Below are 22304 nucleotides of genomic sequence, written 5' to 3'. Positions count from 1 at the left end.
AAGAACGAAGGGAGCAAAAAGACAGATGTTCATACCAATCGGAAGCTGGAACTTCTGAGAGAGTGGGCGGGAACTGCTTCACATTTAGACCAATAAGCACCACATATGCCCTTCTAGGTGAATGAGCGGCATCATCTTCAGTCCAATAGGCGAATGGGGCGGTGCCCAGCAACCAATGGCTTGGGTTCGGGGGCGGAGTAAATAGCCAGTGTGCTGTAAGAGATAACCTGGCGAGTGGCAGCGGCGCTTTTCCCGTGCTGTGGCTCGCTCACGCTTTGGTACTGGAGGCCAAGACTGTTTTGGCGACGGCGACCTCTGCGGCGACGGCTGAGGCTCTCGGAGGAGTGACGGAGTACGGTCTGGAGGAAGGGCTTCTGGTCAGCCCAGGTGGGCTCGGGCACCCGGGCTGCCGGGGAGGGGACCCGCGGTAAGCGCCGTTCTCCTGGCTCTGGGGGCGCCCTGCGCCTCCCTTTCCGCAGCCGTCCGGGCTGCGAGGGGCGACACGCGCCCGTCCGAGCTCCTGTGGGGAGGGTAAGACGGCCGGTCCCACGTCGCGGCCATACGCAAGGAAGGGGCGTCCGCGGGGGTTACCCTCTGCCCCTTGCGGTCGTTGGAGGGTCCTTAGTCCCTTTCTCCCCGCACAGGCACGCTATTCCTCCCCCGCCCCTCAACTTCCCTGAGCCTCCTCAGCCTCCTTCGGACTGAAGCGAGTCCCCTCACTACCCCAGCGCAACACCGCGAGGGAAAGTGACCAGTGCTGCATCCCCTGGTCCCCTCCCCAGGCGGGTACGGGGAGGAGTTGCACATTTTCACCCCTCCCCCATTCGCGGGCCTGGGTGCGTTATCTGTGTTTCTTCCACTCCCTCCACCTCCCGCTTTACCCCAGCTTTCGTTCTTAATACCTTATTTGAGTTAGGAACCTTGGCCACTTGTCTCTTGTCTTCCGTTCTGCGAGTGAGCCTTTCTTTACCCCTTCCACCACCTGAATTTCATCTACATCTCTCATGGAAACTAACATTTTCCACTTGCTCCTTCCAAGCAGCTGGAAGGTGAATGCAAGAGACGCAGGATACATAGTACAGGGAGCTTTGCAAGATTGGGAATTTTAATCAGTTTTGTTAACGGTAAACTGTTCTTGCCTTCCTTAAAATGGCATTCGATCATAATATCCTCTCTGGAATCTTTGTCCCAGGACAGTCCTGATGATAGTTTCTGGAAATGCAGGCGAGAAGGGTTTACTGGCCACAAGAAATTGAAAATGTCTTATTATTTTAAGTAGGCAGTTTGCATTATACTTTGGCTTAACTGGAGGGGCAGAGAGTTTGCAGTGTAAGAGCCTGTCCATCCTCATTTATCATAAAATATACAACATGTTTTAGCTGTGTGGCTCAATGGGATTGATCACAACCAGACTATGGATGATATGGCATTGAATCTGTTTAAAAACAATATTCTCTATTCCCCAGTCACAGAGGATTTGTATTTACATTCATAGTATATCAGTTTGTGTTTTAATGATATTGGTTCTAGCCATATGTTTCTAGATAATAGCGCAAACTGTGTTGTGCCTAAATAAAATTATGCCAAGAAATTTATGGGGAAAAAGTAACTTGTCACTTTAGAGTTTTGAAAATATCAATTTACATATTGGACAGTAAGAGTTTTGTTTTGAGGAGATTGAAGTATTGGAATAAGCGTGATGGGCCCCTTAGGCTATGTGTGTATGAGAGAGAGTCTTCACATAAATTGGAATTGTTTTTCTTAGCTCACAGAGGTGAAATGTAAGCAGTTAGTTTAATATGTAAATTGTTTTTTGCAAGTTTTTGAAAAATTGCATATATATGTATATATATCACATATATATATTACAAATAAGGAAAACTATATATATATATATATATATATATATATATATATATCCTTGTATTTTACTGTGGTAAGACTGTACCTTGTATACAGAGTGATTTAAAGGGAATCTTCACTCTGAGGAGGCAGCATTGTGTTGTCTAATAGACCATATGTTTGAGCCCTGTTAATAAATCACATGAAAGGGGGAAGATTTTAAAGCTTTTCTAACAAATGCCCAGGTATTGAGAACAATAAAAAGTATTAATTACAGAATTATTAGCAGCATTCATCAAAGAAAAGTCCTGGAAAAACTGCAGATCGATGGGTTGGTTACTATTATGCATTGGTATAGGCTGCGACTGAAAACCGAAGTTATATTTTGCCATCTTTTCAGGTGTATTTGTGCTTAGTAAATACTCGTTTGCAACTTTAAAGGCTTATAACTATGCTTTCTTCCTAGAGATTTTGTCTTTAAAGAGCTTACAGTTTAATGGAAGAGACACCTGTAAACCAAGAATTAAATGCAGAGGGAGAGGTTCTGCAGTGCAGGGTATATGTAGGACACAGAGGAGCACTGTGATCCGGTGTTCTGGCCTCATTGCCTGCTCTAGACTTTCTGATGTGCCTTTCCTAAACCAACCTGTTTATCTTACACACTTGGGTCTCTGTCTGTAGGTGCTGTTCCCGCTCCTTGAAAGCCTCTTCCACACCTCATATGCCTAGTGAGGTTCTATCGCAAAATCTCTTGAAGCCTGACATTGGCCTGCACTCCATCCAAATAATTGTTTGCTGTATCTTTCGGTTACTTTATTATAAATAAATACCTTTGATTTTCACTATTTGCAGTAATGTTGGTGTATAAAGCCACCTAGAACGCTAAATTGGCAAATACTGAACCACTGCTCCTAGGGAAAATATGTACATATACATCTTACATGGATTATAATCTTAGATCCTAAATACAGTTAAATTATATTTTTTGTATTTTACAAGAGAGGAAATGAGGTTCAGAAGTATTAAGTGACTTGCCTGAGGCCACCCTCTAACAGGTGCCAGAGTTAGAATTCAAACCCTGTCTGGTTGGACTCGGAGCCAGAACCTCTTGCAGTACACTGCACTGCCCCCTACCATCTGTGTCCTTTAGTCATCTCTGCGACACATGGAAATACAAATGCAGAGCACTCCCTAGTTCCACCTTAGTGTGTTTGAGGGCTGACTCAAAACTTTTGCACTTTGTGCATGTCTGTGGATGGCCAGGAAAGCACTGTGAGTATTGATTTCGTGGTTACAAAGAAATTTTAGCAAGTGAGATAATTCAAAAATACAGGATCCATAAAAAATGAGGATCAACTCCACTTGTAAATGACCTCTGGAGTCTGTTTCTTTTTTTTTTTTTTTTATTTAACTTTTTATTTTTTAAAATTTACATCCAAATTAGTTAGCATATAGTGCAACAATGATTTCAGGAGTAGATTCCTTAATGCCCCTTACCCATTTAGCCCATCCCCCCCCACAACCCCTCCAGTAACCCTCAATTTGTTGTCCGTATTTATGAGTCTCTTCTGTTTTGCCCCCCCTCCCTGTTTTTCTATTATTTTTGTTTCCCTTCCCTTATGTTCCTCTGTTTTCTCTCTTAAAGTCCTCATATGAGTGAAGTCATATGATTTTTGTCTTTCTCTAATTTCACTTAGCATAATACCCTCCAGTTCCATCCACATAGTTGCAAATGGCAAGATTTCCTTCTTTTTGATTGCCGAGTAATACTCCATTGTATATATATACCACATCTTTATCCATTCATCCATCAATGGACATTTGGGCTCTTTCCATACTTTGGCTATTGTTGATAGTGCTGCTATAAACATGGCAGTGCATGTGTCTCTTCGAAACAGCACACCTGTATCCTATGGATAAATACCTAGTAGTGCAATTGCTGGGTCGTAGGGTAGTTCTATTTTTAGTTTTTTGAGGAACCTCCATACTGTTTTCCAGAGTGGCTGTACCAGCTTGCATTCCCATGGAGTCTGTTTCTTGATAACCCTTCTTGCAGTCCACTGTAGAATGTTCCTTTTCTCTGATAATTTGTTCACTTATTCATTTATTCAACAAATATTTATTAAGCACTTACTATAAGCTAGGCTTTTTTTATACTTTGGTGAACAAAGAGATTAAGCTCTTGCCCTTACTGATATTATATTTGAGTAAAAGAGATAGACACCTAACAGCTCAGGGAAGAGGTCCAGGTTGGAATGACAAATTAACTTGACCACCTCACATCCCCCAGCATATTGACTTACAGAACATTTCTGTTCTACTCTGTACATAAACTCTTCCTTTTAGGTCTCTCTCTGTAGGGGCACCTGGGTGGCTCAGTCAGTTAAGCATCCAGTTTCAGCTCAGGTCATAATCTCACAGTTCGTGAGTTTGAGCCCCGCATTGGGCTCTGTGCTGACAGCTCAGAGCCTGGAGCCTGCTTCAGATTCTGTGTCTCCCTCTCTTTCCGCCTCTCTGCCACTCACAGTCTGTCTCTGTCTCTCTCTCAAAAATAAATAAACATTAAAAAAAAAAAAAAACCTTAAGTCTCCCTCCATTATCCTGTGTCAACTTGTACTTGTCATTAGTTGATTTTGAGGCCATTTACCCGTGTAACTGGCAGGATTTTCTAGAAGGTTCAGGCTGATTTGGTCTTTGATTTCTGGCTCTGCCAACTACCAACTGAGTGACTTTGGTCAAGTTGTAGAACTCTTAAGCCTGTTTCCTAATTTCAGAAGTGGTGATATGATGTGTTAGGCCCTTGTCAGTTAAAAGGAAGAAGCACATACATAGAATCCTAAGCAGGCTCCGCTTTGTCAGCGGAAGGCCTGATGTGGGGCTTGAACTCATGAACTGTGAGATCTTTACCTGAGCTGGTCAAGAGTTGAACGCTTAACCAGCTGAGCCACCCAGGTGCCCCCACATGTTACCTTTGATGATATGAGGGTTTACTGTAAATTTAAATGGGAAGTCATCTCAGCAGCCATATTGTCCCTTGGCCCTACTGCTTTCGAAGCTTTAAAAAATAATAACTGAGCAGTATTTAGAATAGGATTTGAGCTCTGGAGACCTTCCTTCTTTTACTTTGCTCACCCAACATTTGTATTTTCCAAGAGAGAAACTGATTGTATTGGTTTGTCACTTAAAATAGAGGACCCCTATTGGGTAGAATTTTTTTTTAATTTTTTTAATGTTTATTTATTTTTGAGACAGAGAGAGATAGAGCATGAGCATAGGAGGGGCAGAGAAAGAGGGAGACACAGAATCTGAAGCAGGCTCCAGGCTCTGATCTGTCAGCACAGAGCCTGACTCAGGGCTCGAACTCACAAACCGTGAGATCATGACCTGAGCCAAAGTCGGACGCTTAACCGACTGAGCCACTCAGGCACCCCTGGGCAGAATTTTGAGCCAAGCCATGTCCTAGGTGATCTCTCTCTCAGGTTCAACCTGTAGATTGTCCTTAGTTAGGGCTCTGAGTGCTAGTCCAGTTGCTTGTGGCCCAAGAAGTAGGGTGGTTTCATGTATTATCTGTTGCACAGACCTCAGCATATATAAAAAGAACCCCTTGGAGACAGTTTCTTCAGAAGACAGTTGAGAATATAGCAGTCCTTAGAGCTTTGTAGACATCTGTCTAATTCAAATACCTATCTAACGTGATCATTGATAATGTCTAATAAAGAACCTAACAAAGTAAACACATGTCGAATATTTCATAAATCTTCCTTTTGGTATTGCATTTAATATTATTATAGTGTGGTTATTTGTTCATATGGCTGTCTTCCTTACTAGGCTGTCAACTTCTTGAACATGGGGTCCACATCTTTATCTTACATAGTAATAGGTGCACAAATATTTGACTTGAGAATTCCCCACTTTTCCTGAAAGGATGGGAGGATATGAAGGCTTCCCAAAGAAGGTATTGTTTAAACTGATTCTTAAAGTGTGAGTAGGAATGTTTTCCAGATGAATAAAACTGTATGACCAGCAGGGACCAGCAGGTGCAAAGGCCTAGAGATACAAACAAACAAAGATCACCTAAGGAAAAAACTGAATGGGCTTGGCTAGAAGACATGTCACAACTGAGTTTACTATGACTACTGTTGCTCAGTAATGGATGCAAGTTTTAGGGAGAGAGCATAATATTCTCAGGATGTTGGCAGGGTATCACTAACAGCTTAGAAATATAAGAATTGAATTCTGGGAAACTGTTATACCATAGTGACTTTATTTACTTCCATCATGAAGTTCATATGTGCCCCATACTGTTCAAAGTGCTGAAAATATAAACAAACTGATTCTCAAGAAGCTCACCATCTATCAAGAAGACAGATGGGTGAACTGATTTATCACATGTTAAGTGAGATAATAGAGATATAAATAAAAGCTGTCTAAACCAGCAGAAAGGAGTAGTTAGTAATATAGAGAGCACTGGGGAAGATTTCTCAAATGAGATAATATTTGAGCAAGGCTTTGGTGGGTGAAGAGGAAGGAGTTCACTAGACTGAACATAGAAACTTTTTAAAGAATTAATATTTTTGTGGTAGAAAAGATTTAAGAGCTATTCATGTTTGTCATATCTGTTGTGGGTGTACAGTTAATAACTATATTCAAGCGGTTTCTCTAAACACAAGATGTGAATAGTTATGCCATAGTAGAAGAATTTTTTGTTAAACTGGATTAAACAAAGGTTTCTGTGATGCAGGACTTCTCTAGAGCCTTTATTAATTAATGTCCTCTTAAATTATGGATCTCCAAAAGGGGTATATTGTATTTAACCATGGCCTTTCCTTTCCACCCACTCTGCAGCATATCTAATCATCTTTTGGAACAGAATTATATGAGACATATTTTGAGGAATGATGAATTAAAATGTACTTTAACAAACCAAGATTTATCAATCGTCTCCATGTGCATTGCAAAACAACCTGTATAATTTTATAGGAAAGAAGGAGAGATATTGAGGAGAAAGAATACATCTTAGTCAACTTATTGTCATCTTGGTCAGTAAGTCCCAAACTTAAAAAAAATGTTTTATATTCACATGTTTTATACCTCATGTTTCCATGAGGTATTTGGAGACCAGATTAGAGCAGGGCAAAGACAAAGGGTGTCTTGAAAGTAAGAATCTTCCAATGTGAGAGGATGTTACTTTTATCAGGCATTCATTTTGGGCCATATTAGATGTATATTTTGCCAGTTAGGTAATTTATTTATATGCATACTAACTCTGGAGTTTTGGGAGTTGTATGCTAATGTTCTCCCTTCAATAAGATCTGATTATATGAGCTTTAGGGGCTGAGGCCTTATACTGTGTAAGTTTAATTCATCTGTCAAATTCTGATTATGTAATTAACTCCAAGTTATTGTTAAAATTAAGGAAGTAGCAATAATGTTTCTGATAGTGTACTGAATTTGCAGTCAGAAGATCTGGGTTTGAAATTTGTCTCTGCCAGGTTTCTATTTGAATGACCTTGAGCACAACTGCCTAACCATCTGTTGCCTCCTTTTCTGTTTTGATAGAATGAAAATACATAGGGTTAGTGTAAGAATTAAATGATGCACATAAGCGTACTTTAGAAACTCTGAAGCACTGTACAAATATAAGACAGACTAACGGAAAGTATCCAGCTTAATTTGAATTAACATTTTTTTAGTTTTTTAATTTTATATTACAGAAATAGTACATTAATTCTGAAAAATTAGAAAGCATTGATGGGCAAAAATGGAGAAGGGGGAAGCTATAGAGCACTCATACTAAGATCCACCATACTGGGGCACCTGGGTGGCTCAGTCAGTTAAGCGTCTGACTTTGGCTCAGGACATGATCTTGGCTCTGTGCTGACAGCTCAGAGCTTGGAGCCTGTTTCGGATTCTGTGTCTCCCTCTCTCTCTGACCCTCGCCCGTTCATGCTCTGTCTCTCTCTGTCTCAAAAATAAATAAACGTTAAAAGAAATTTTAAGAACATCCACCATACTAAGGCAATGGTTCACATTTTGATGGGTATATTTTATACTTTGTGTGCACATTCATCATTTTTTTATAGAAATACGTGTTTTAGTCATTTTATTTTTATGAGATGAATCCCTAAGAGTACAATTGCTTGATTCACAGAATTGTTACATCTTTTGCTACATAATGCTATATATAATGAGAACTAGAAAAGGGGCTAACTTCTCAGTCTGGTAAATGTGTGACTTTGTAATCATCTAATATCTTGAACCATTTCATAAACTTCCTCAAAGGTACATTCAGAAATGAATTTGGGGTGTGTGTGTGTGTGTGTGTGTGTGTGTGGTAATGCTTGGCATTATTGTTTGTAATAGCATAATAGAAATGACTCTAGTGTTTGTCAGTAAGGAACTAGTTAAGTAACTCTGGTACATGCAAACCCTGGAATATTATACAGTCGTAGAAAAGTATGGGGAAGACTATGTACTGATGGAAAAGAGCTCTAAGATATATTGTGATTTTTAAAAAAGGGGCACAGTATGCAACCATGTATTTAGAATGCTGTTTTTTGTGCTGAGAGAGAAAGAAAGGTAGAGTAAGAATATGCATTCATATTTGCTTATAATTGCAAAAAGAAATCTGAAACGATATATAAGATACCAATGGAAGAAATACAAATGGAAATGGGATTTTGGCATATGCCTTTATGTATATTTAAAACATTTTTTTGAGGGGCGCCTGGGTGGCTCAGTCGGTTAAGCATCCGACTTCGGCTCAGGTCATGATCTCACGGTCCATGAGTTCGAGCCCTGTGTCGGGCTCTGTGCTGACAGCTCAGAGCCTGGAGCCCGTTTCAGATTCTGTGCCTCCCTCTCTCTCTGACCCTCCCCCATTCATGCTCTGTCTCTCTCTGTCTCAAAAATAAATAAACGTTAAAAAAAAAATTTTTTTTTTAAATAAAAAAAACAAAAAACATTTTTTTGAATCGTGTGTGTGTTACCTTTTCAAAAAAATGAGTAGAGGGACACTTGGGTGGCTCAGTCAGTTAAGCATCCAACTTCAGCTCAGGTCATGATCTCATGGTTCATGGGTTCAAGCCCTGCATCAGGCCCTGTGCTGACAGCTCAGACCCTGGAGCTTGCTTCGGATTCTGTGTCTCCTTCTCTCTGCCCTTCCCCACTCACGCTCTGTCTCTCAAAAATAAACATTAAAAAAATTGAGTAGAATGAGTGAATGAAATGGAGTTATGAGAAAGAAGAATCTGAGGATATCAGGTGAATACATAGCAATAGTAGCAAAGATTGGAAGAGTGGCCCCAAGAACGGTTTGGCAGGGTTGTTTTTTCTCCTTTTACTCAATTTTGTATATTTAAAAAATACATGGAGCACAATAAAACAACTGAAATCAACGTTTCCAGGTGGTCACCCCATGGCTTAAGTAGCTGCTTTCTTTTTCATGTTCACTTGTAGTGTTTTTTAATGCATACATATGATTTTCAATTGTAATCATACTTTTCTTATTTTTTAGCTTACCTAATTATGTTTTTTCTGTGTTGCTACTAGAGAACCTTCAAAAATAATGAAGGTAGGGGCAGCTTTGTCCAGTGCACATCCCAGAAGTGGGCTGCTAAACCTCACGGGGCAGGAATTCAAGCCCCGTTGTCTACGTGTGACACACATACATGAGGAAAAATAAGAAAGAGATTTAAATATTTATAAACAAAAACATTCCTCCCTAATATAAAAGAAGCCGCACTCTTTTTTATAATAATTAGGAAACAAAATATGAAGAAAAATGGTCTGTAATTTTGCTACCCAAATGTTTTTATGCATTGCATAGAAACATTTTTTACGGTAGAATCATTGTGTGTGTGTGTGTGTGTGTGTGTGTATGTATTTCTGACAACTATAGGGATGCTCATGTAGTTTTTTTCCTTTGCTTGTTAATATGAAAAAATACATTTTTATATTTCTTAATTTTAGACTATCCTTGCATTTCTGGACTGAACCCTATTTGATCAGGGTTTGGTTTTGCTTTGTTTTGTTTTTTAATTACTTGCTTGATTTTATTTACTCATGTTTTATTTAAAAGTGTATGGTCATAGCATGGAAATCGATCTGTGGTTTTTCTTTTGTGCTATTTTTGTTCTGTTTAATATGTTGAGCTACCTGTAAACTAATCATTAGAAGGCTTTCTTCATTTGTGCTCTGAAACAGTTCCATGGAAATTATCTGCTTTTTGAAAGTAGATGCTTTGTGAACTACAGACTGGTCTTGCCCCCTTCTTTAAAATGCAATATTAGGGGAAGTGAAGTTTTAACATAGTGATTTTAGTATAAACAAGAACAGAACAGTATGTAATTGATTTTGTTTGATAGTGGTGTTCTTGGTGTCTTTTTATTGCCACAGCTAATACTGAAATATTACACTCACCATCTGAGGGTTTACAGGGACCTTTGTTTTAGTATCGAGCAGATGTGACTGTTTAGTTCTGCAGCCTTGCAGATATACAAAATGTGCCTCCCAGGGCTCTGCTTTATGCTCACTGAAAGCAATAAGTAATGCAGTGAAACTTTGCCTCGCTAGAATCTTTTAATGAATGGGGAGTTCTGGTTTAATTGTGTTAACTTGGAAGTATAAAGATGAAAAATCCTAAACTTTAATTCCCTGTTGAATACAGTTCTAAGATGTAGCAAATAATTCCACTTCTCTTCTCTAGTAAGCTTGATATATTCAGACCTAGATGATGTTTTATTACATAATTCTTGAAGTGTCTGAGGCTTACATTATGAAAATTCTTTTTTGGAACTTTAGATATAAGAAGATGTAAAAGTGGCTTTGTGTGAAATCAAGCTGGATGGTAACTGATACTTATTAAGTATACATTTTCAACTAAATCTCAGATTGCAGTGTGCTTTTTTATTTAGCTCCCAAAAATAAAATACATTGGGTTGAGGGTAGGAGTTTCGAGGAGATTATGTCTTTTAATTGGATGTCTTCATTTCATATCAAGATAGAATATATAGTACCCCTGGCTTTGGACCAACAGAGGAATCACATTTTTTTTTTTTTTTTTTTTTTTTTTACTTGCTGTACCGGCAGTGGTTCTCACAACTTGAGCCTGCTTCAGAATTACCTGGAGGGCTTATTTCAACACAGATCACTGGGTCCCATCCAGGGTTTCTGATTCAGCAGGTCTGAGGTGGGGCCTGAGAATTTGCATTTCTAGCAAGTTCCCAAGTATTAATGACGCTGTTGGGCCTGGGACTAAATTTTGGGAACCACTGCTGTATGCTAACTAAATACTAGAATTCTAGCTCTAGAAGAAAGCTGAATTTGGTTTGGGAGTATAAGAAGTACATAGGTTATGGAGCAAATCCTGAAAGATTCACCCCTCTTGCTGCCAGCATAGTGTTGAATTCAGGTAATCGGCCATACACAGGGACATAAAATAATTCTTGTTTCATGATTGAAGCCCTAGACAAATATCAAATGAGAGATGTTTCATTTGCAAAGCTTAGAGAATAAGGGATTCTGGTCAAATAGGATTTAGTGATTAACCCCATGAGAATAGGAATTATTTATGTGTCATTTTTGTGTCCCTCATCATTTACTATTTAGCCTTACTTACTTGTTAATTTTTTTTAACTGGGACAAAACTTTGATTGCTTATTGAAAGTTTTGTGTGTTTTTAAAGATGTTAGCTATGTTTATTCTTACAATTACTATACTATTACTATATTACTATTTTTTAAAGATAGTAACAAGAGAATAAGAGAAATTTTTTCCCCAAAAAAGAAATTATTGGAATGAGTTGTTATCTTATTGGAATGTTGGAGAATATAGCCTGCTGCACAAAACATCAAGCATGCTGTGGATTTTCAGTTGTTTTCGTTATTTGTCATTATGTTGTTTGATGTAATATTATTAATTTTTGTAATCCCCCTAAGGAAAAATGAAAGTCAAAATCATAGACCTGGAGCGACAGCTGGACAGAGAAGACAGCTATGAAGGAATAGGTAGATACACACACACACACACACATACACATATACACATACATGTATAAATACATATTCATACACACATATATTTTTTAAATTATTTTTTTTCAGCAAAGACAAATGTACCTGTGCTGAATTTAGGCATCACTGAATCTTTGAGTTGAAGAGAAAGAAACTCTGGAAGCCACACCTTTTCACAGAGTTTTGCTTCAGCAGGCTTTTCTCGCTTGTCTACTACCTAATTTCTGTTGTTCCACTGCTAACAGCCTCAGTTTGCAAGTTGACCAGCTGGTCCAGCATTGACTATGGAGGAATAACTGGTATTACAAACAGTGGGTTCGGCAGACTCCCTATTTGGAAACATTTCTGTTTTGTTCCCCTTACTCCCTCAGAAAAGAAGTGGGGTGAGGAAAAGAAAGGTAGACCTAGATCCTATAGACTAGACCAGTGGTTCTGAAGCTGGTCAGAGACACCAGAGACATCAGAGACAACCCACAAGCTTTCTAAAATTCAGTATAAATATGGCTCACCCCTAGACCTTCTCCTGCGATGGAGCCTGAGGGACTACATTTTTAATAATTTCCTGATTTTTTTGTCGCCAGCTGAACTCTATGCCTCTGACCAGAACAGTGTTGGTCTCCAGTAAATTTCCATCCGACTGTGGTGAAATAAGAAAAATTAGGACCACATAGTGTTTGTCATAAAGTTAAATTTATTCAATTTAAAGAATTGTCTTTTGCATTGAATTAAGGCCTTCCTGTGTTCTTTGGTGTTGAAAATATCCTTTTGTAAAATGATGCTAAGGATATTTTTACCATCCTTAGTTTAAAAAAATTGCAATTCTATGTCATCTTCAAAATATTTTTTAAAATTTACTGGCCTATGAGATCCTGAAGACTAAGCACCTCTGATCTAATCATTCTTGGAAATTGTTTTTAAGATACTTTGGAATACAAATCCATAGAGGATCAAAAACGTTTGGCTAGATGAGTTTCAGAATTCAGAATTTTTCAAATTTTAGAGAGATGCTTTCTCTGTGTGTTACGTAATGCCCCCGTGATCTATTGCAGCACCCTTAGTCACACACATTAGTATTTCTGAGCAAAACAGGAGTATTCACACTAAGTGGGATAAATGTAGGCTATGTATAGCTTCACATCAGTTCAAGTCTTAATGTCATCTGAGTTTTGACATAAAGCATATGGAAAATTTTTAGCTTCTAGAACTTTTTGGATTTTGGAATTGTGCATAAGGAATTATATACATGTTTGGGAGTCTGCTTTCTCATCCTAAAAGGGCTGGCAAGCTTCAGATTAAGTGGAGCTTTGTATGTTTATGGTAGAGAACATAATTTATTATACCAGCATTACTTTGTTCATATTTTCCTTCCAAAGACCTAGTCCTTTTTTTAAATAGCATTTTTCTTCAGCCTGGTTTCCCTACTCCCATTAGCAATATTTGAGGAAAATCAGAGTTTAATATCATAAGCATTCTGGAGCTAAAGTGGGAAGTGCAAGAGTATTAAGGAAGTAGCTAAGAGCGTGAACCTTGGGAATGAAGACCTGAACTTAAGCCCCGATTCTGGCCCTGACTACATTATCCCTTAGGCAAGGTGTTTAATTTCTGAATGGTGGGGAATTTATCTGAAAAGCAGGGATAATATCAGCACCTATCTCATAGGATTGTTGTGAACATTAAAGAGAGAACATTAGTGAAGTACTTAGAACAGCTGTTATTTTATTCTTGTCTTTTCCCCTTGTATTTGGATGGATTACTTGTTTCCTCCTTGTAACTTGATTGTCCTGTGGTGCCCTTTTATTCCCTTAGACGCCTGGGAAAACTCGTTCAAGTACTTTCCCAATTCACGACTAATTTCTACTCTGCCTTTACAATATAGATGTCAAATTCTGTCTCTTCAGTGGTTTCCACACCAAAAAATCCATCAGCTCCTAAGCTTTTTTTTAATGTTTATTTATTTTTGAGAGAGAGAGGGGGAGAGAGAGAGCCAGGGAGGGGCAGAGAGAGAGGGAAACATGAATCTGAAGCAGGCTTCAAGAACTGTCCTTCTACCGCAAATTAATTTTCAAGGAGTTTCTCTACCCAAAATGGTACCTTTCCTGAAAAGACTTCTAGTGAATACAGTTTTCTCAACCTCATTATGTATGTATTTAGAGTGGTTGTCTCCTTTCTTCCCACTTTGTTGTGGCAGACAATTTTTTTTTCCAAAAATATATCAGATAAAATGAGCATGTGGTCCCTTTTGGTGATATTTGTTGAGAATCCATGGTATGAATTTCTTCCAATTTAGATAATTGCATGATGGCAAGCTTTTATGCCTAGCCTACAGCTCTTGAGAAGACTATTATAACCACCTGCTGTTATTAAATGCTAAAATAGTAAACAAGAGCATATAAAAATATTTCCTAGAATAGAAGTAGGGATTTTTTTCCCCCTCAAGAGTAATTTAACCTGTCAAAAACAGATTCTTGAGTTATGTTGTCACTGGCTGTGGGGAATATCTGTTAATACTCAATGAAGAATGCTCAACCACAGATCATAGCCCCTAAGCACATGGGTCTCCTTCCTAGGAAATGAGATTTAGAATACAGCATTCTGAAAATGACAGTCAAATTATTTATTGAGGACCTGATGGGCACACAGAGGCATGCTAGAAGCTGTAAAGACTTGATTCTTGCCCTCAAAAATGTCTAAGGGTATAAATAGACTGTTCCCCAAACAAATGAATAATGCTTACGTGAGTATATGTATAATCATATGTAAAATGGGGGTGGAAATAGGGGAGACTTTAGGCAGAGATTATATTCAGGTTTCTACAGTGGCATTTCTGATACTATGCACAGATTGTATTCAGGTTTCCATACTGGTATTTTGATATTACTCTGCATTTAAAAGACAAGTTAAAGCATCATCAGATTAGTCTAAGACATTTAGAGGCCTTTATAATAGCGTATATCTATCCGGAGCTGGCTGGATATGGAGAATTCAGGGTCCCTATAATGACCACCATTTGATGTTATCCTGGGAGGACAGTTGATGGCCTTTACCTGGGGAAGTGGAACTTGAAGGCAGACCTCTGGGGTTCAGATAACTTACCACTGACTGTAGGCAAGTCTGTTGATTCTACCTTAGAAGTGACTTTAAACGCTTTATGGAGTGCATTTTATGTCTGTTCTAGACATTTCCAATTGGATAATATCACAGGCATCCTTGAGGTATTGTTTCAAAAAATTTGTGGGTTGTTAACAGGTGTTAGATTAAAATTGTAATAAATTAATAATAAAGGCAATTATTTAATCAAGGAAATGTTTGGTAGTAAACTTAAATAGGATTCCTCAGAGCAATGAATTTACTTGGCTGTATTTTTGGTTTGTTTGTTTGTTTGTTTGTTTGTTTTTTGCAAACAGCATTCACCAGGTTGGGAACTGCTGATGTAGGAATTAGGGTAATTAGGATTTGGATTATTCCACATAGAATTTGCCACTTTATTGGAGGAATTGTCCTTAGTCTTTAGTCCTTCTATACTCGGAATCACCTATGAGAGTTGACAAACAAAAATACAAATGTCGGGCATTGGTTTGAGCCTAACAGATTATAATATCTAAAAGGTATGATGTGGAAAAGCTTCCCAGTGATTCTAATGTACTCTAGAGATTGTGAACTACTGATTAAGAATATGCCTTCTGGACACTTGCTAACTGCATTCTTAATCCTATTTGAGTATGCTAATAAGCTTTTGAAAGCAGCTCATCAGCTTCTAATTGCAGGTAAGTTCACTTCTCTGTGTGCTTAACAAGCACATTGACATTCTATTTGCAAGCCCTTTTCTTGCATCAAAGGAAAAATAACTAATGGAGCATTTGTGTATTGAAGTCAATATAGGAAAGCTTAGCAAGGTGATTACTTATTTATTTTTTGTTAAACTCCATGTAGCTTCTCCAAGAACAAATGAAATGGAAATAGAGGGAACAAGATCATTCTAGAGGTTGACTTGGAACCTGGTTTTTAATCTCCATGTACATATTCTACATGTTTTTCCCACCTCATTCCCCCAAAAAGCTGAACTATTCATCCTGCCTTCTTTCCACCCTGATCTTCTACCAAATGATGGAGAAAACCTGATGGGTTTATTTACTTATTAAAAGAAGGGGCTCTTCGGTGATTCAGTCAGTTAAGTGTTCGACTTCGGTCGGCTCAGGTCATGATCTCGCAGTTTGTGAGTTGGAGCTCCACATCTGGCTGTCTGCTGTCAGCACAGAGACTGACTTGGATCCTCTGTCCCCCTTTTTCTCTGCCCTTCACCCACTCATGCACTCTCTCTCTCTGAAATAAACAAACATTTAAAAAGAAGACTGTAGAACAAGGCAACAAATTATTTTAGCGTAAGGTATAACATGGTATACAAAAATATGTTCTACATGAATTTAAAATGCTTTATGAAATATTTCTCTTATTGCTTATGTAGATTTAAGATAAAACACACGCACAACACACACACACCACCTGCAAAAAATTTAGAAGGCGTTTGGTAGTTTATCCAGCAGCTGTCCAGGTAGGGAGACTTGTATTTAGGGGCATTTAGGGGAGCAAATTTTCCCACCCCAAGATATGCCTCTATGGAATATTGATTGTTTCAAACTGTTTTATTTTTTAAGAAACTGCAGACCCAGAAGAAGCTCTAAAAACTAAGTAGAGACATTTACTTGTATAAGGGAAATCTCCATTTGTAAGAATGTCTCCCTCAGTACCAGGAGAAAGGGAACGACTGAAGGCATGGGCTTAAATCTTAAGGCAGACTTCAATCTGTGTAACAACCTTACCTGTGTTTACTGAGCTTTTCTTGTAACCTTCCATAACTGACTTTCCACTCTCAATATTTCTTTTGTCTTTAGCTGGAGGGTGGTATTTAAGGTGATGGCTTTAGCCATTTCAGTGAGTTACTGAATTTTCCTGGGTCTTTCCCATGTCTACAAGAGGTATACGTGTTAAACTTTCAATTTTCTCCTACAAATCTGTCTCGTGTCAATTTGATTCTTAGACCAGCTATAAGAATCTTGAAAAGTAGAGAAAACTTTTTTCCTCCGCAACAAGTACATAAGCATCCCTGCCACCAAGGGAAGTAAAATATCCTGCCACGTAGTAAGGATGTTTCATGTGGCTTTGTGATGGATAAAATCTCTCTCCTGTTGCTCTTTTTTCCTCGGTTCTGACTATATGTTCATCATGCAGCTATCTGTTACTAATTAAGAATCCCTGGCATTTAGATTTTGAATTAGGGAATGTATTAGCTATTCAAAGTATCCCTTCCTGCCTTCCCATGGCCTACACTATCAGTCATTTCTTCTTCCTCCTCTTTTGTAGCCTCTTCTTCATTAGACCATTTCTATGAACATTTAAACAAGCTCTAGACTCTCCAGTCATTAAAAAGTTTCCAGGGACCTCTCACGTCTCTAGTTTCTGTCCATTCCTGTCCCTTTCCTTGGCAGCTAGACTCCTTGAAGGAGTTATCTTATACTTCTTGTCATGTGCAACTCACATCCCCTCCATTTGACTTTCCTCCTCATTTCTGTTCATGGAAACTGCTGTCAGGTCATCAGAGACCTCCATGGTCCTGAGTTCTGTGGATACTCCTCAGCCTTTCTCTTGACCTTTTAGCAGACTTCAACACACTCACCTTACTGGATTTATTAGTTTTCTATGACAGCTATAACAGATTACCACAAACAGGTAGCTTAAACCAACATAAATTTATTCTCTTGCAGTCCTGAAGGCCAGAAGTAAAAACTCAAGATGTCATCCAAACTGCACTCCCTCTGGAGGCTTTAGGAGAGAGGGAGTCTGTTCTTTGCCTCTTCAGCTTCTAGTGGCTACTGACATTCCTTGACTTGTGGCACATCACTCTAGTCTCTGCCTCCGTGGTCACATTGCCTCCTTCTCTTCTCTTCTTTTCCTTATAAGGACACTCATCATTGGATTTAGGGCCTACTGGTATCATCCAAGATGATCTACTTATCTCAGTGTTCTTAATTTAGTCACATCTGCAAAGACCCTTATTCCAAATAAAGTAACTTCCTGGGTTCTAGGGATTAGGATGTGGACATATTTTGGGGGAGGGGGCTACCATTCAACTCACTATACAGAGTTCTATCTTCCCTTGATTGGTGTGATGCCGTACTTTTCTGCTTTCCTTCTAAACTCTATGGCTTCTTCTCAGTCTCTTTTTCTGTATTTTCCTCCTCCTCTACCCGACTTTTAAAAATGTTCACATGCATCAGGTTGGGTCTTGGATCCTCTTCTAATCTCACTTTGCCCTCTCTTTCTAGGTAATATCTTCTAGTCCCGTGACTTCTATTACAATTTATATAAACGACCACTCCATATTTCTTTATTTAGTCAGACCTTTCCTATTCTTGATGCATATAGACAACCTACTTAACATAGTCATTTGACTGTTTCAGAGGCATTACAAACTTAATGTGTTCAAAATAGAACTCCTCACCCCATTTACCCCCACTCCTCATCACCACCCAAGAAAAGTTTGCGCTTCCCACAGAATTACTTAGTTCAGTGAATAACATTACCATCCACCCAGTTGCTTGCGCCAAAGTTATCCTTGATATTAACTTCACTCTATTTCCCCACGTCCATCACCAAAACAACCTAAAATAGTTTCAGAATCTGCCTACTTTCTTCTTACTGCCATTATCTTAGTCTTAAGCAGCCACCGTTTTTCCATCTGGATTAGTGCATTAGCTTCCTCACTGGTCTCCTATTATCCACTCTCAGTCTCTCCAATCCATTTTCCATATGGCAGCCTGGCTGATTTCAAAATATAAATTGAATCCTATTGTGATGCTGCCGGGAACCCTTTTTGAAGGCTTTCATTGCTTTTAGGATAAAATTTTAAATCTTCCGTGTAGCTTTTAATGTCCTGCATGATCTGACCCCATCTGCTACTTCATCTGTCTTCCTTGCCATTTTCCCACTGGTTCTCCTTTGACCCGCCAACTGTATGCATCCCTACTGTAGTTCCTGAGAGTTCCTTCCTGCCTCTGAATCTTTGCACATGTGTTTTCCTCTTTGGAAAGGAAGGAATTTTCCTTGGTCCAAGGTTCTTTTAGCTGGATTAAGAAATAAATTCATATGAGACAGATTAATAGGAGAAATCAAATGTAGTTTCATGTGTATGGGAATCCACACAGACATGAAATTCCAAAGACAGGTGACTTGAAGCTTACATGACATTCTGAGTTAAGGAATTAGGATGGAGTCTGAGGATGTGAAGGGGAGGAAGACCTTTAGCAGGAAGGAGGAATTATTTGGAAAACAAAGGTTACCTTGTTACACAGATAAATTTCTTAGGTAAAGAGGAATCTTTGTTAGGAACTCTCTTCCTGGTACAGGCTCTCCTTTCCAATGTAAATTTAGGCACTTGAGGGGGAGTTAAAGAGCTTTTCCTGAATCTGGTGGGTTTTAGGTGCTTTAATCTCAAAATAATATTTATGCCAAAGTGGCCTATCTTGGGGCTCTTACCTTTGGCCCATACCCTCTACTCCCTATTGCTAGCTAACTTATATTTTTCAGGTATCAAAGAAAGTGTTTCTTGCTCAGGGAAACTTTTCATAACCACCACCCACTCCTGGATTTGATTAGGTCCCCCTGTTGTTTTCTGATATTCCCCTTTACCTCACCTTTTGTAACATGGATCATAATTATTCTTAATTATTTGCTTGCCTCTCTCCTGTCATAATGTGAATATCACCAGGGTGAAAACCATATACCCTCTCAAAGCACCAGTAAAGTACAGTGTCTAAGGTAAATAGGCACTCAAAAACTAATGAGTGAGTGCATCTAATGACCTGAGTTGCTAAGACATAACTGAGAATGGACCAAAGCTGAATCTAGTGTCACATATTTGAAATAAAATAAGAATTTAAACTAATATCCACAACATTTAATTTAAAAATGGTATTAACCAGACTGAAGGAAGTTCACAAAACTCTAGGAAACAGAATAGTAGAGACTAGTTTTTATAACAACTGCTCAATAGAATTTTTCTAGATAATTCAGTCGAAAGTCCCAAGTATTTTTCACTGTCAAGCTATTATCATGGGCACAATGCAGGTTTATAGCTTCTGAAAAATCTCAAGTTCAAAAAATAGCTAGTATTTGGTATGAGCACATTGGATCTGAAAGTTGTGAGTGTTCAAAGTGTTGAACTGATGAAGCACGTGTTGTAGAAATGTCCTACGTACATTGAAAATCCTGAAGTTCTTTATGGCTGGGAACTAAGGTCCCTATTTCAAGCCAAATATTTTAGACATGAACCCTTGACCATGGCAAAGTGCTAAATTGAATGCTTAGCAGACCTTAGCACCCCTATTTTGACTGTGTGGTGCTATGTGCTTTCCCATCTTCAGCCCAAATGACAACTCTTATTTTCTATTTTCAGCATGTTTGTCATGTGTTTAAGAGGGAAACTGAGGTGGAGGGGGAATAAATGTCAAATAGTTCTCAGATTTCATAGTGCAGTATAGATCCAGGCCAGACATAAACTCTTTTTTCTGCTATTGAGGTCTAAATCTTGAAGAATTTCTCAAGCAGTGACCTACTTCAAACTGCACATTTGTCTGCTGATTAAATAAGAGGAATAATGTGGCAACTGATGATTTGTGTGGTGGAGCTAGTTGTCATTGTTTATCAAATACCTACATTATCTATCGCCACATGATAACTTACCACAAAGCTTAGCAGGTTAAAACAACAAACATTTATTATTTCACAGTTTCTGTGGGACAAGAATCTGGGGGCAACTTAGTTAGGTGGGCCTCTAACTCAGAGTGTCTCATGAAGTTACAGTCAAGTAGTCAGCTAGGATGGCTGTCTCATCTGAAGGCTTAACTGGGGGAAGATGAACTAAGCTTACTCACATGGTGTTGACAGGATTCAATTCCTTTGTCACATAGGCCTCTCCATAACATAGCTGACAACATGGCAGCCATTCTGATTTGTGATCCTACTTTTATAGCCAGGCATTTCCCCCGATTCTGGAAGTTTTGGAGGTATTTTCTTTGTCCCCTCTACACTAGGATGTCACATGATGTGCCTTGATGTGGGTGAGGATCAAGTGAAATAATGGATATAAAAGGTCAAAATAGGATGGTTAGAAAAACACTGTGCACTTAGAGGGCAAGCATAGTGGATGGTGAGCTAGAGAGGAGCTGGGAACAGAAAGAGAATGTTCCATGAAACTCTGGAAGCAGGAAAATCAGGGAAGTTATGGGCAATTGTCCTGTCTTACCTGGTGTCTTCCCCAAGTTGGAAGGTATCCCCCAAATGCCTTACCTAGGAGTTACCAGTGTCCAGCAAAAGCTCCCCATTCCCCCCTCACTACTAAAGTCTAGGGGCACATTAGGCACTAAGGCACTAGGGCCCACAAACCAGTGTTCTTGAGCTAAGCTGGCAAATCAGCTTGCTTAACCTTTGAATCTGGTACTTTCTTTGGTCTTAAATATAGCACTATCTAGATTTTTTTTTTTAGAGTGAAGTTGGACAGATTATGCACCTGAAGTCAGAGTATAGATATGAAAGTACTTAATAAATTGTTAAACATTATACAAATTAAGTTGTTGCATTGCTTCTACTTAGAGAAACCTAAACTCTCCAATTGTGTGGAAAACACAGATAGAATGGTATAAAATGCAAATAAACACTCTATATAGCCCACTGAGAACCATTTTCCTAATATTAACAGTCCCATATCTCAATGTTTTCAACTTCTCTAAAGTATTTGCATTAAATTGGGTGACATTCCCCATGTTGGGATTATGGTATGTTTCCATTCCCTTTCTCATGAGAGAGAGCATCCTGCAGTTTGCTCTCTGTATTCCACCGTGCTCTTGAGTCAGACAGGTTATTCTATTGTTTCTCTGCCTTCTCTTTTTCCTTATGGTCATGTGCACTTAGGATTTATTTTTTTAGGGAAAGGCAGATTTTTAGAAAACTGAATACTGGTTCTGTCTGAGTGATTTCCGTACTGATGGGGAGAAATCGCTGTGCTGCTTATAACCCACTGCGAAATGAGCCTTTGAAAATATAATACTGTTTAACCTGCTACCGAGCAAGGGTCAGATTCTTTAAGAGTCTCTGTGCTTAGGAATACCCTACTTACTTATGCAGTTGCCCAGGCATTTAGAGCAGACTTGCCTTTATCATTGTTATGCTGCAAATGGTGGTGGTCAAAATAAAGAATTGGTTTCCTTCCTTCATTATAGAATTATTATTATAGAGCAGTGTTTGGAATAATCGTTGATTTCTTTTGTCTTTATTTAAAATATGTTAAACCAATGTATTTCATACGAGGCACCCTATTTATTTAAAAATTTTTTTTAATGTTTATTTATTTTTGAGACAGAGACAGAGCATGAACGGGGGAGGGCCAGAGAGAGAGGG

The 22304-nt window shown here is 38.7% G+C and overlaps 2 protein-coding genes across 5 annotated transcripts in view; one reads left to right on the top strand and one right to left on the bottom strand.

The window, feature by feature from the left end:
• The first annotated feature begins 200 nt into the window (after positions 1-200).
• The window catches only part of PAIP2B (poly(A) binding protein interacting protein 2B), a 33487-nt gene continuing 11383 nt past the window's right edge, over positions 201-22304 (top strand). Inside the window, exon 1 of one of the 3 annotated variants that reach the window (XM_019441353.2) lies at positions 201-427. The gene's annotated coding sequence lies outside the window, so the exon portion shown is untranslated. Of the gene's footprint in view, positions 428-6860; positions 6882-22304 lie in introns of those variants that run through there. The other 2 variants (XM_019441346.2, XM_053890787.1) reach the window with 2 other exon arrangements.
• The window catches only part of NAGK (N-acetylglucosamine kinase), a 40285-nt gene continuing 23640 nt past the window's right edge, over positions 5660-22304 (bottom strand). For both annotated transcript variants that reach the window (XM_019441310.2, XM_019441317.2), the window contains one exon: positions 5660-5889. In XM_019441310.2, the coding sequence (XP_019296855.1) occupies positions 5675-5889 (215 nt within the window). In that variant the 3' untranslated portion in view covers positions 5660-5674. The remainder of the gene's footprint in view (positions 5890-22304) is intronic.

This window comes from Panthera pardus, unplaced genomic scaffold (genome assembly GCF_024362965.1).
Source record: "Panthera pardus isolate Hobbes unplaced genomic scaffold, ASM2436296v1 HiC_scaffold_25, whole genome shotgun sequence".
NCBI classification, from domain to species: domain Eukaryota; kingdom Metazoa; phylum Chordata; class Mammalia; order Carnivora; family Felidae; genus Panthera; species Panthera pardus.
Note: the sequence above shows the minus strand (reverse complement) of the source record. Positions and strands in the feature narration are given on the sequence as shown.